The following is a 12,513-nucleotide window of genomic DNA, read 5'->3' as shown; positions in this document are numbered from 1 at the left end:
CCATTTGTTAATCACAGTTTGAACCTCCCTGCTGAGTTTCAGCAAAAAACATGCACAAATATTGCTAGAAGAATTGATGATGTTTTGAAGGCAAAGTGTGGTCACACCAAATATTTTTTTGATTAAGATTTTTTTTCCTTCGTTCACTTTGCATCTTGTTAATTGCTAAAAATAAACTAATATACTAGAATTTTTTTAAAACATTTTTAATTTGCAGCATTGCAGGTTTCTGGCTCTGTTACGGAGTTTGCATTGGATCCAGAGAACTTCTAGTTACACCTCTACTTTAAAAAAATGTCACACAGGAATTAGAATTAAAAACCTGTCTTTGAATAAATGCACTAGCCAATCATCAAACGTATTTCAATAAGATTCATTGTTACCTTTCCTTTGGCAATTATGAAGAACGTGTTGCCCTCTTCCCCTTCTCTGATGATATAATCCCCTTTGTCATAAAAGTCCTGTAGAATGAAGATGATAAGGTTTGAGTCACAGAGATGCAATCAAGGATAACATGTGTGGGTGATAATCAGGGAAACAAAAGTTCTTCTTTCAGGATTGTGATTATACCCAAGACCTTTTGCCCTAGACTGTCCAGCTATACAGTTCTTGATAATAATCTCATGATAGTATGCTGTGTGACAATCATCTTCAGCAATCAGATCCCATAATTATGCTGATTGCAGTTTCCACCCATTTTCTCACTTTACTTCTCCCCAAAATAAAGTATTTTACAGATATAAAAATGCACCAAAATTGAGCATCTAATTACTAGAACATTTATGTTTTAAAGAACAGAAATATTTCTCTATATTCTTCCTTTTTGTCACAATTCATAACTTTCCCCATTCGTCTGATACCTTCTTACAACGTAGTTTCTTTTACTTATTTTCCTTCCTTTTCTGCTTTTTTATTAATGTGCTACATATTTGAAAATTAAATGGAACTTATAGGGAGTTTCTCTAATTAAAATAATTAATAAAAGCAGATTTTTTTAAAAATAAAAATCCATTACAAATGAGCTTTCTAGAAGCAAGGTAGATGAGCAAAGTAAAAATTAAACTTATCTTCAGAAGACCAATGTAGGTTGTGTTTACCAATATGTCAAATACAGACAAACAGATACAAACTGATCGGCTCCTAAATCAACAACCAATGATCTTCATTCAAAGAGCACTAAGCAGAGACATTTAGAGCATTCTGAGTGGTGCATCACTTCCATTTAAAGTTAAAATATATAAGAAATTCAGAGTAGAAAAAACAAGTGGCACTCACTGATGATGTATGCTGTATTGTAGATCATCCATGTACAATGTGCAAAGTGTAGATTAGAAGGGAAGAAAGCAGAACGTCTCATGCACCTGGGATGCTCAGCGTTTTTTCACCCCCACTTACACTTTGCACAATGTAATGGATGATTTCCAAAAAAGAAGTTTGTGCAATTTGTTTTTCCTACTTTAAAGCAAACCTGTCAGCAGGATTTTGCTAAGTAAACTACAAACATTGTCAGTTTGGCAGTGTTAAACTGATTAAAATACCTGGGGTGAAGAACTCCATCTTGTAGTTCTTGTGTAATCATTGTTAAAAGTTTTCAGTTAATGAGATGGTCTTGCTTCGGGCAGGACTGTAATCAGAGTGTTATCTTCCTACTCTAAGGGTACCGTCACACAGTGGCACTTTGATCGCTAGGACGGCACGATCCGTGACGTTCCAGCGATATCCTTACGATCTCGCTGTGTCTGACACGCTACTGCGATCAGGGATCCCGCTGAGAATCGTACGTCGTAGCAGATCATCTGAAACTTTCTTTCGTCGCTGGATCTCCCGCTGACATCGCTGAATCGGCGTGTGACGCCGATTCAGCGATGTCTTCACTGGTAACCAGGGTAAACATCGGGTTACTAAGCGCAGGGCCGCGCTTAGTAACCCGATGTTTACCCTGGTTACCAGCGTAAACGTTAAAAAAACAAACATTACATACTTACCTTCAGCTGTCTGTCCCCTGCGCTGGGCTTCTCTGCACTCCTCCTGCATCCTGTGTCAGCGCCGGCCAGCCGGAAAGCACAGCGGTGACGTCACAGTGCAGAGGAAAGCAGAGCGCCGGAGGACAGACAGCTGAAGATAAGTATGTAATGTTTGTTTTTTTAACGTTTACGCTGGTAACCAGGGTAAACATCGGGTTACTAAGCGCGGCCCTGCGCTTAGTAACCCGATGTTTACCCTGGTTACCGGGGACCTCGGGATCGTTGGTCACTGGAGAGCTGTCTGTGTGACAGCTCTCCAGCGACCAAACAGCGACGCTGCAGCGATCGACATCGTTGTCGTATCGCTGCAGTGTCGTTTCAGTGTGACGGTACCCTAAGCCAGAGAAACCAAGGAAAGATCTCTCCTCTCTCCTCCTGTACCAGTTAAGACTTGTATTGTTTAAGATTATTGTACTTGTTTTTATTATGTATACCCCTCCTCACATGTAAAGCAACATGGAATAAATGGCGCTATAACAATAAATAATAATAATAATCTGCCCACAGGCCACCTCGAAAACACAAACAGTCTGTATTTATGAGGAACATGTTTGTACTTCAGGGTGGCCTGTGGGCAGGTCTTTCCTTGGTTTCTCTGTCTTAGAGCAAGAAGATAAGACTCTGCCTACAGTCCCGCCTGGGGGGGTCAGATTTCTTCACCCCAGGTATCATTTTAATCAGTTTATCAATTCCAACCTGACAATGCCTGTAGTTTACTTAGCAAAAGCCTGCTGACAGGTTTGCTTTAAAGGTACCTTCACACTAGACAATATCGTTAACGATATCGTTGCTTTTTGTGACGTAGCAACGATATCGTTAAGGATATCGTTCTGTGTGACAGCGACCAACGATCAGGCCCCTGCTGGGAGATCGTTGGTCGCTGAACAGAGTCCAGAACTTTATTTCGTCGCTGGATCTCCCGTGGACATCGCTGGATCGGCGTGTGTGACACCGATCCAGCGATGTCTTCACTGGTAACCAGGGTAAACATCGGGTAACTAAGCGCAGGGCCACGCTTAGTAACCCGATGTTTACCCTGGTTACCAGCGTAAAAGTGAAAAAAACAAACACTACATACTTACCTACCGCTGTCTGTCCCCGGCGCTGTGCTCTGCACTCCTCCTGTACTGGCTGTGAGCGTCGGTCAGCCGGAAAGCAGAGCGGTGACTGTTGTGAATTCTGTGGCTGAATTCACTCCTGTGGTCACAAGTGGTACTGCAGCTTCTGAGCTTCCTCCCTCAAGTGTTCTGGTGAGCTCGTTAACTGCTTCATTACTTAACTCCGCCTGATGCTGCTATCCTTGCTCCTTGTCAATGTTTCAGTGTTGGATCTGAGCTTCTCCTGATTGTTCCTGTGACCTGCTGCTCTGTATAGCTAAGTGCTTTTTGCTTTTTTGTTGCTTTTTTTCTGTCCAGCTTGTCTTTTGTTTTGCTGGAAGCTCTGAGACGCAAAGGGTGTACCGCCGTGCCGTTAGTTCGGCACGGTGGGTTTTTTTTGCCCCCTTTGCGTGGTTTTGCTTTAGGGTTTTTTGTAGACTGCAAAGTTCGCTTTACTGTCCTCGCTCTGTCCTAGAATATCGGGCCCCACTTTGCTGAATCTATTTCATCCCTACGTTTTGTCTTTTCATCTTACTCACAGTCATTATATGTGGGGGGCTGCCTTTTCCTTTGGGGAATTTCTCTGGGGCAAGTCAGGCCTATTTTTCTATCTTCAGGCTAGCTAGTTTCTTAGGCTGTGCCGAGTTGCCTAGGTAGTTGTTAGGCGCAATCCACAGCCGCTTTTAGTTGTGTTTAGGATAGGATCAGGTGTGCAGTCTACAGAGTTTCCACGTCTCAGAGCTCGTTCTAGTATTTTTGGGTATTTGTCAGATCACTGTGTGCGCTCTGATCGCTAAGCACACTGTGTTTCTGGATTGCCTTCATAACACCTGTCATTAGCAAACATAACAGTACAAGGAGCCACACTAATGATTCTCAATAGAGGGAAAGAAAAAGTTCTGACATCATTTTTTTTTTTTTTTTTTCTGCTCTGTGTTCACTTTTTTTTTTTTTTCCCCTAGACATTTGGGTGATTCTGGACACAGGTGTGGACATGGATATTCAGGGTTTGTGCTCTTCAATGGATAATCTCGTTATAAATGTACAAAAAATTCAAGATACTATTGATCAGAAATCTATGTTAGAACCAAGAATTCCTATTCCTGATTTGTTTTTTGGAGATAGAACTAAGTTTCTAAGTTTCAAAATTAATTGTAAGCTATTTCTGGCCTTGAAACCTCATTCTTCTGGTAATCCTATTCAACAGGTTTTGATTATTATTTCTTTTTTGCGCGGCGACCCTCAAGACTGGGCATTTTCTCTTGCGCCAGGAGACCCTGCATTGAGTAGTGTCGATGCGTTTTTCCTGGCGCTCGGATTGCTGTACGATGAGCCTAATTCAGTGGATCAGGCTGAGAAAAATTTGCTGGCTTTGTGCCAGGGTCAGGATGATATAGAAGTATATTGTCAGAAATTTAGGAAATGGTCAGTACTCACTCAGTGGAATAAATCTGCGCTCGCAGCTTTGTTCAGAAAGGGTCTCTCTGAGGCTCTTAAGGATGTCATGGTGGGATTTCCTATGCCTGCTGGTTTGAATGAGTCTTTGTCTTTGGCCATTCAGATCGGTCGACGCTTGCGCGAGCGTAAATCTGTGCACCATTTGGCGGTACTGCCTGAGGTTAAACCTGAGCCTATGCAGTGCGATAGGACTATGACTAGAGTTGAACGGCAGGAATACAGACGTCTGAATGGTCTGTGTTTCTACTGTGGTGATTCCACTCATGCTATTTCTGATTGTCCTAAGCGCACTAAGCGGTCCGCTAGGTCTGCCATCATTGGTACTGTACAGTCCAAATTCCTTCTGTCCATTACCTTGATATGCTCTTTGTCGTCGTTTTCTGTCATGGCGTTTGTGGATTCGGGCGCTGCCCTGAATCTGATGGATTTGGATTATGCTAAACGTTGTGGGTTTTTCTTGGAGCCTTTGCGGTGTCCTATTCCATTGAGAGGAATTGATGCTACACCTTTGGCCAAGAATAAACCTCAATACTGGGCCCAGCTGACCATGTGCATGGCTCCTGCACATCAGGAAGTTATTCGCTTTCTGGTGTTGCATAATCTGCATGATGTGGTCGTGTTGGGGTTGCCATGGCTACAAACCCATAATCCAGTATTGGATTGGAATTCCATGTCGGTATCCAGCTGGGGTTGTCAGGGGGTACATGGTGATGTTCCATTTTTGTCGATTTCGTCATCCACCCCTTCTGAGGTCCCAGAGTTCTTGTCTGATTATCAGGATGTATTTGAAGAGCCCAAGTCCGATGCTCTACCTCCGCATAGGGATTGTGATTGTGCTATCAATTTGATTCCTGGTAGTAAATTCCCTAAAGGTCGATTATTTAATTTATCCGTGCCCGAACACGCCGCTATGCGCAGTTATGTGAAGGAATCCCTGGAGAAGGGACATATTCGCCCATCGTCATCACCACTGGGAGCAGGGTTCTTCTTTGTAGCCAAGAAGGATGGTTCGCTGAGACCGTGTATTGATTACCGCCTTCTTAATAAGATCACTGTTAAATTTCAGTATCCCTTGCCATTGTTATCTGACTTGTTTGCTCGGATTAAGGGGGCTAGTTGGTTCACTAAGATAGATCTTCGTGGTGCGTATAATCTGGTGAAGATCAGGCAAGGAGATGAATGGAAAACTGCATTCAATACGCCCGAGGGTCATTTTGAGTATCTAGTGATGCCGTTCGGACTTGCCAATGCTCCATCTGTGTTTCAGTCTTTTATGCATGACATCTTCCGTGAGTATCTGGATAAATTCCTGATTGTTTACTTGGATGACATTTTGATCTTCTCAGATGATTGGGAGTCTCATGTGAAGCAGGTCAGAATGGTTTTTCAGGTCCTGCGTGCTAACTCTTTGTTTGTGAAGGGATCAAAGTGTCTCTTCGGTGTGCAGAAAGTTTCATTTTTGGGGTTCATCTTTACCCCTTCTACTATCGAGATGGATCCAGTTAAGGTCCAAGCCATCCAGGATTGGATTCAGCCGACATCTCTGAAAAGTCTGCAAAAGTTCCTGGACTTTGCTAATTTTTATCGTCGCTTCATCTGTAATTTTTCTAGCATTGCCAAACCATTGACCGATTTGACCAAGAAGGGTGCTGATTTGGTTAATTGGTCTTCTGCTGCTGTGGAAGCTTTTCAGGAGCTGAAGCGTCGTTTTTGTTCTGCCCCTGTGTTGTGTCAGCCAGATGTTTCTCTTCCGTTCCAGGTCGAGGTTGATGCTTCTGAGATTGGAGCAGGGGCGGTTTTGTCACAGAGAGGTTCTGATTGCTCAGTGATGAAACCATGTGCTTTCTTTTCCAGGAAGTTTTCGCCCGCTGAGCGTAATTATGATGTGGGCAATCGAGAGTTGCTGGCCATGAAGTGGGCATTCGAGGAGTGGCGTCATTGGCTTGAAGGAGCTAAGCATCGCGTGGTGGTATTGACTGATCATAAGAACTTGACTTATCTCGAGTCTGCCAAGCGCTTGAATCCTAGACAGGCCCGTTGGTCGTTATTTTTTGCCCGCTTCGACTTTGTGATTTCGTACCTTCCGGGCTCTAAAAATGTGAAGGCGGATGCTCTGTCTAGGAGTTTTGTGCCCGACTCTCCGGGTTTATCTGAGCCAGCGGGTATCCTCAAGGAAGGAGTCATTGTGTCTGCCATCTCCCCTGATTTGCGGCGGGTGCTGCAAAAATTTCAGGCGAATAAACCTGATCGTTGTCCAGCAGAGAAACTGTTCGTCCCTGATAGGTGGACTAATAAACTTATCTCTGAACTTCATTGTTCGGTGTTGGCTGGTCATCCTGGAATCTTTGGTACCAGAGAGTTAGTGGCTAGATCCTTCTGGTGGCCATCTCTGTCACGGGATGTACGTACTTTTGTGCAGTCCTGTGGGATTTGTGCTAGGGCTAAGCCCTGCTGTTCTCGTGCCAGTGGGTTGCTTTTGCCCTTGCCGGTCCCAAAGAGGCCTTGGACACATATTTCGATGGATCTCATTTCTGACCTTCCCGTTTCTCAAAAGATGTCAGTCATTTGGGTGGTCTGTGATCGCTTTTCCAAAATGGTCCATCTGGTGCCCTTGGCTAAATTGCCTTCCTCCTCTGATTTGGTACCTTTGTTCTTTCAGCATGTGGTTCGGTTGCATGGCAATCCTGAGAATATTGTTTCTGACAGAGGTTCCCAGTTTGTTTCAAGGTTTTGGCGAGCCTTTTGTGGTAGGATGGGCATTGACCTATCCTTTTCCTCGGCTTTCCATCCTCAGACTAATGGCCAGACCGAACGAACCAATCAGACCTTGGAAACATATCTGAGATGTTTTGTTTCTGCAGACCAGGATGATTGGGTGTCCTTTTTGCCATTGGCTGAGTTCGCCCTTAATAATCGGGCCAGCTCGGCTACCTTGGTTTCTCCATTTTTTTGCAATTCTGGATTCCATCCTCGTTTCTCTTCAGGACAGGTTGAGTCTTCGGACTGTCCTGGTGTGGATTCTGTGGTGGATAGGTTGCAGCAGATCTGGACTCAGGTAGTGGACAATTTGATCTTGTCCCAGGAGAAAGCTCAACTTTTCGCTAATCGCAGACGCCGTGTGGGTCCCCGACTTCGTGTTGGGGATCTGGTTTGGTTATCTTCTCGTCATATTCCTATGAAGGTTTCCTCTCCTAAATTTAAACCTCGTTTTATTGGTCCGTATAGGATTTCTGAGGTTCTCAATCCTGTGTCTTTTCGTTTGACCCTCCCAGACTCCTTTTCCATACATAATGTATTCCATAGGTCGTTGTTGCGGAGATACGTGGCACCTATGGTTCCATCTGTTGAGCCTCCTGCCCCGGTTTTGGTGGAGGGGGAATTGGAGTATATTGTGGAGAAGATTTTGGATTCTCGTGTTTCTAGACGGAAACTCCAGTATCTGGTTAAATGGAAGGGTTATGCTCAGGAAGATAATTCCTGGGTTTTTGCCTCTGATGTTCATGCTTCCGATCTTGTTCGTGCCTTTCATGCGGCTCATCCTGGTCGGCCTGGGGGCTCTGGTGAGGGTTCGGTGACCCCTCCTCAAGGGGGGGTTACTGTTGTGAATTCTGTGGCTGAATTCACTCCTGTGGTCACAAGTGGTACTGCAGCTTCTGAGCTTCCTCCCTCAGGTGTTCTGGTGAGCTCGTTAACTGCTTCATTACTTAACTCCGCCTGATGCTGCTATCCTTGCTCCTTGTCAATGTTTCAGTGTTGGATCTGAGCTTCTCCTGATTGTTCCTGTGACCTGCTGCTCTGTATAGCTAAGTGCTTTTTGCTTTTTTGTTGCTTTTTTTCTGTCCAGCTTGTCTTTTGTTTTGCTGGAAGCTCTGAGACGCAAAGGGTGTACCGCCGTGCCGTTAGTTCGGCACGGTGGGTTTTTTTTGCCCCCTTTGCGTGGTTTTGCTTTAGGGTTTTTTGTAGACTGCAAAGTTCGCTTTACTGTCCTCGCTCTGTCCTAGAATATCGGGCCCCACTTTGCTGAATCTATTTCATCCCTACGTTTTGTCTTTTCATCTTACTCACAGTCATTATATGTGGGGGGCTGCCTTTTCCTTTGGGGAATTTCTCTGGGGCAAGTCAGGCCTATTTTTCTATCTTCAGGCTAGCTAGTTTCTTAGGCTGTGCCGAGTTGCCTAGGTAGTTGTTAGGCGCAATCCACAGCCGCTTTTAGTTGTGTTTAGGATAGGATCAGGTGTGCAGTCTACAGAGTTTCCACGTCTCAGAGCTCGTTCTAGTATTTTTGGGTATTTGTCAGATCACTGTGTGCGCTCTGATCGCTAAGCACACTGTGTTTCTGGATTGCCTTCATAACACCTGTCATTAGCAAACATAACAGGTGACGTCACCGCTCTGCTTTCCGGCTGCCCGGCGCTCACAGCCAGTACAGGAGGAGTGCAGAGAAGCTGAGCGCCGGGGACAGACAGCGGTAGGTAAGTATGTACTTTTAGTTTTTTTCACTTTTACGCTGGTAACCAGGGTAAACATCGGGTTACTAAGCGCGGCCCTGCGCTTAGTTACCCGATGTTTACCCTGGTTACCGGGGACCTCGGGATCGTTGGTCGCTGGAGAGCGGTCTGTGTGACAGGTCTCCAGCGACCAAACAGTGATGCTGCAGCGATCCGGATCGTTGTCGGTATCGCTGCAGCGTCGCTTAATGTGAAGGGGCCTTAAGTTTAGCCATATGTATATGCCTACTATAGGGCTATTAGAGATTTTCCCATGAAACCTATCCCGCAAGATAACAGGATATTACAGTACCATTTCACAATAATATATCACATTCTTGAACTAGAGCTCTTCTTCACTATGTTGTACAATAAAACTGTGCATCTATGTCATGAGAGCATGTACTGTGTATATAGCCGTGCAACCCAAAGGAAAGAACTGGATAGAAATTGAGATCAGCAGTCATTGGATTATGTGCACGTGTCTGATAGAGAATGAGTCATTTGCTCAGTAAGGGACAAACAATTAGTCAAGCAACGCTGTTCTCACCAGCTACTAAATCGTGATTGCTCTTCATTGTTAATGAGAAGTGTGCCAACATTGTGCCGTGTCAGCATAACCTCGCATCTTCACTCTACGAACACGGAAATTTTAATCACACTTCTTCCTGCAGTTTGTTATATAATCTAATTGACTAATGACTTGGGGACAACTGAGGCCTATAGGTGTCTTCTTGCACCCCAGGGAGAACAGAGACTAGTTTGATTCATTACGCTCATTTTGTGGAACCTTGGAGAACCCAGCATGCAGTGCAGCAATGAAAATATCCATTGTTTGAAGGTAATGTCTCAAGTATTTAATTTCATTTTCTTTAATTGGATATAAGTCTGTCGAATGGAAATAATGTTTTATTCTGTTTGTTAATTGTTGCAGCTCATTTTTAATTTTTAAAAAACTTCCCTGAGGCCACATCCTGTATTGTCTGACAATAGGAGTTTTAGATGATTACATTAAAAGAAATCTGTCATTAGCTTTTAGCCACCTAATATGAGAACAGCTTAATGTGGAGAGAGACTCTGATTACAATGATATGTGACATACTGGGCAGCTTGGTGCAATTTTGATAAATTCACTGTTTTATCATCAGGAGATTATCAGTAGAGGACTAGTAAACCTGCTGCTATGTAGTCCTCCATATTAATGAGCTCTCTAAAACCCTGCCCTCACCACTGATTGTCAGTTTTCTGCCTATACACAGTGTACAGAAAGCTGGCAATCATTGTTGGGGGTAGGTCTATATAGAGCTCAGCATTTAAGTAACTGCTAGATCTGTGGAGGATAAAACTGAATTTTATCAAAATGACAGCAAGCAGCCCAGTATGTGACACATTGCAGGAATCAGGGTGCTTGCAGATGAGGTAGTAAAAACTCTGGTGTCAGATTTACTTTAATTGATTGAGCATAGTCTTCATCCTGAGTCCATCGAATGGCAAGGGAGATGCCTTCAGAGTCTGATCTGTGTGTATAACATTGCTATTGGGCCTTATCAGTACAAAAGAGACATCATTATCTTCACTTTTGAAATGAGATGATTCTGCTGACCCTGTCTTAATCTATATAGTAAACCTCACATGGGACCTCCCAAGACCTCCGTCTATCCTCTACGCTTATTCGCTCCTCACCCAATCCCCTCCAAGGTTTCTTCCGAATATCCCCCATCCTCTGGAATTTGGTGCCCCAACACGTCCGGTTGTCCACCACATTTGGATCCCTCAGATGGAACCTGAAAACCCATCTCTTCAAAGAAGCCTACAACCTGTAATGACCACATGACCACCTCAACACCATCGGAGCTACTGCAACCCCCGACCTACTGTCTCCTTCCCCACAATCCTGTAGAATGTAAGCCCGCAAGGGCAGGGTCCTCGCCCCTCTGTATCAGTCTTTAATTGTTAGTTTGTTTACAGTAAGTGATATTTGTATTTTGATGTAACCCCGTCTAATGTACAGCACCATGGAATTAATGATCACATATAAATAATAATAATAATAATAATAATTATAACAATATGACTGTATGAATAGTCACATAAAACATATTAAAATATTGCATCAATGTTTATTATAAAAGCCTAATTTATAGTATGCCTATAATCACAGCCCCTGGTTGGGGAGGGGCAAACAAGGCATGCACCTGCTCCATAGCTAGGCTTCAGCAGAGGGGGTTCTTTCTGGACTGATCCCTCACACAAATGAGCAGGTCTCATTACTTGTAAAGGACCTATAGAGAGAGTAAGGTCACATGACAATAGCTGGGCACGTCCTGAGGTAGGAGGATCCTCAGAGGAGGAGAATGTGAGTTACTATGTAAGTGTATGGAGTTTGTATAAAGTCACAGAGACTTGTCTGGGGTCTGTATTTGATTAGGGGGTCTATAATATTCTAGGGTCTCCGGAGTACTGGTCTGAGGTCTGCATTAGTATAGGTTGTTTGACCCAGGATCTGTGTTAGCTAAAGAGATCTGGGTTTTTCCAGATTTTGTCAGCGTAAGTAGTTATTCTCAAGTTGTTAAATGGTTCCAATTGCAGATTACCTGTAAAACAATTCACATTGCAACTTCGTTTTTGTAAAGAGTCCTCCACTTTCTTTGGTAAGCAGAAAGACGTGAGACAGGGGAGAGAAGCCTTTCTGAAACTAAATGATGAGGGAATCCCTTTAATCCCTTCACGCTGCAGCTAATTTCAGTTTTTGTGTTTCCGTTTTTTTCCCTCCCATTCTTCCCAAAGCCATAACTCTAGTTTTTCTGTCCACATTGACATATGAGGGCTTGTGCTTTTTGAGGGACAAGATGTATTTTTAAATGACACCATTCATTTTACCACATAGTGTACAGGAAAACAGGAAAAAAAATTCCAAGTACCGTCAAATTGTGAAAAGAAAACAATTTTGACATTATTTTGGGAATTGTTTTTATGGTGTACATTTTGTGGTACAGATGACTATGCAATATGATTCTCATCAACAAGATTACGGTGATATCAAACATTTTCAGTTTTTTTAAATTATTTTAGTGGTGAAAAAAATCAGAAGTTTGCAAAAAAAAACCTCTTCTGGGTTGTGCTGCCATTTCCCGAGATCCGTAACATTTTTATTTTTCATCCGATGGAGCTGTATGATGGCTTATTTTTTGCAGGGATGGGACATTTTGATCACTTATTACAGCCTTTTTTGACTAAAAAACATAATATTGTTGGAGTTTTTGAATTTTTTCCATCTACGGTGTTTTCCGATCAGGTTAATTGTTTATATATTATGATAGATCAGACTTTTCTGAATGCGGTGATACCACATATGTGTATTTTTTAATTTTTGTTAATATCTTTATTTTCAATGGGGAAAAAGGAGGGTGATTTGAACGTTTATTTATATATTTTTTTCTTAAACCT

At 43.2% G+C, this 12,513-nt stretch overlaps 1 protein-coding gene across 1 annotated transcript in view; it reads right to left on the bottom strand.

The window, feature by feature from the left end:
* Positions 1 to 12,513, bottom strand: part of LOC138665605 (cGMP-dependent protein kinase 2-like) — a 340,073-nt gene that overhangs the window by 168,185 nt on the left and 159,375 nt on the right. The window contains exon 7 of the mRNA XM_069753231.1: positions 384 to 461. Coding sequence (XP_069609332.1) covers positions 384 to 461 — 78 coding nt within the window. The remainder of the gene's footprint in view (positions 1 to 383; positions 462 to 12,513) is intronic.

Source organism: Ranitomeya imitator, chromosome 2 (assembly GCF_032444005.1).
Source record: "Ranitomeya imitator isolate aRanImi1 chromosome 2, aRanImi1.pri, whole genome shotgun sequence".
Lineage (NCBI taxonomy): Eukaryota > Metazoa > Chordata > Amphibia > Anura > Dendrobatidae > Ranitomeya > Ranitomeya imitator.
This window is presented reverse-complemented; position numbering and strand designations above follow the sequence as displayed.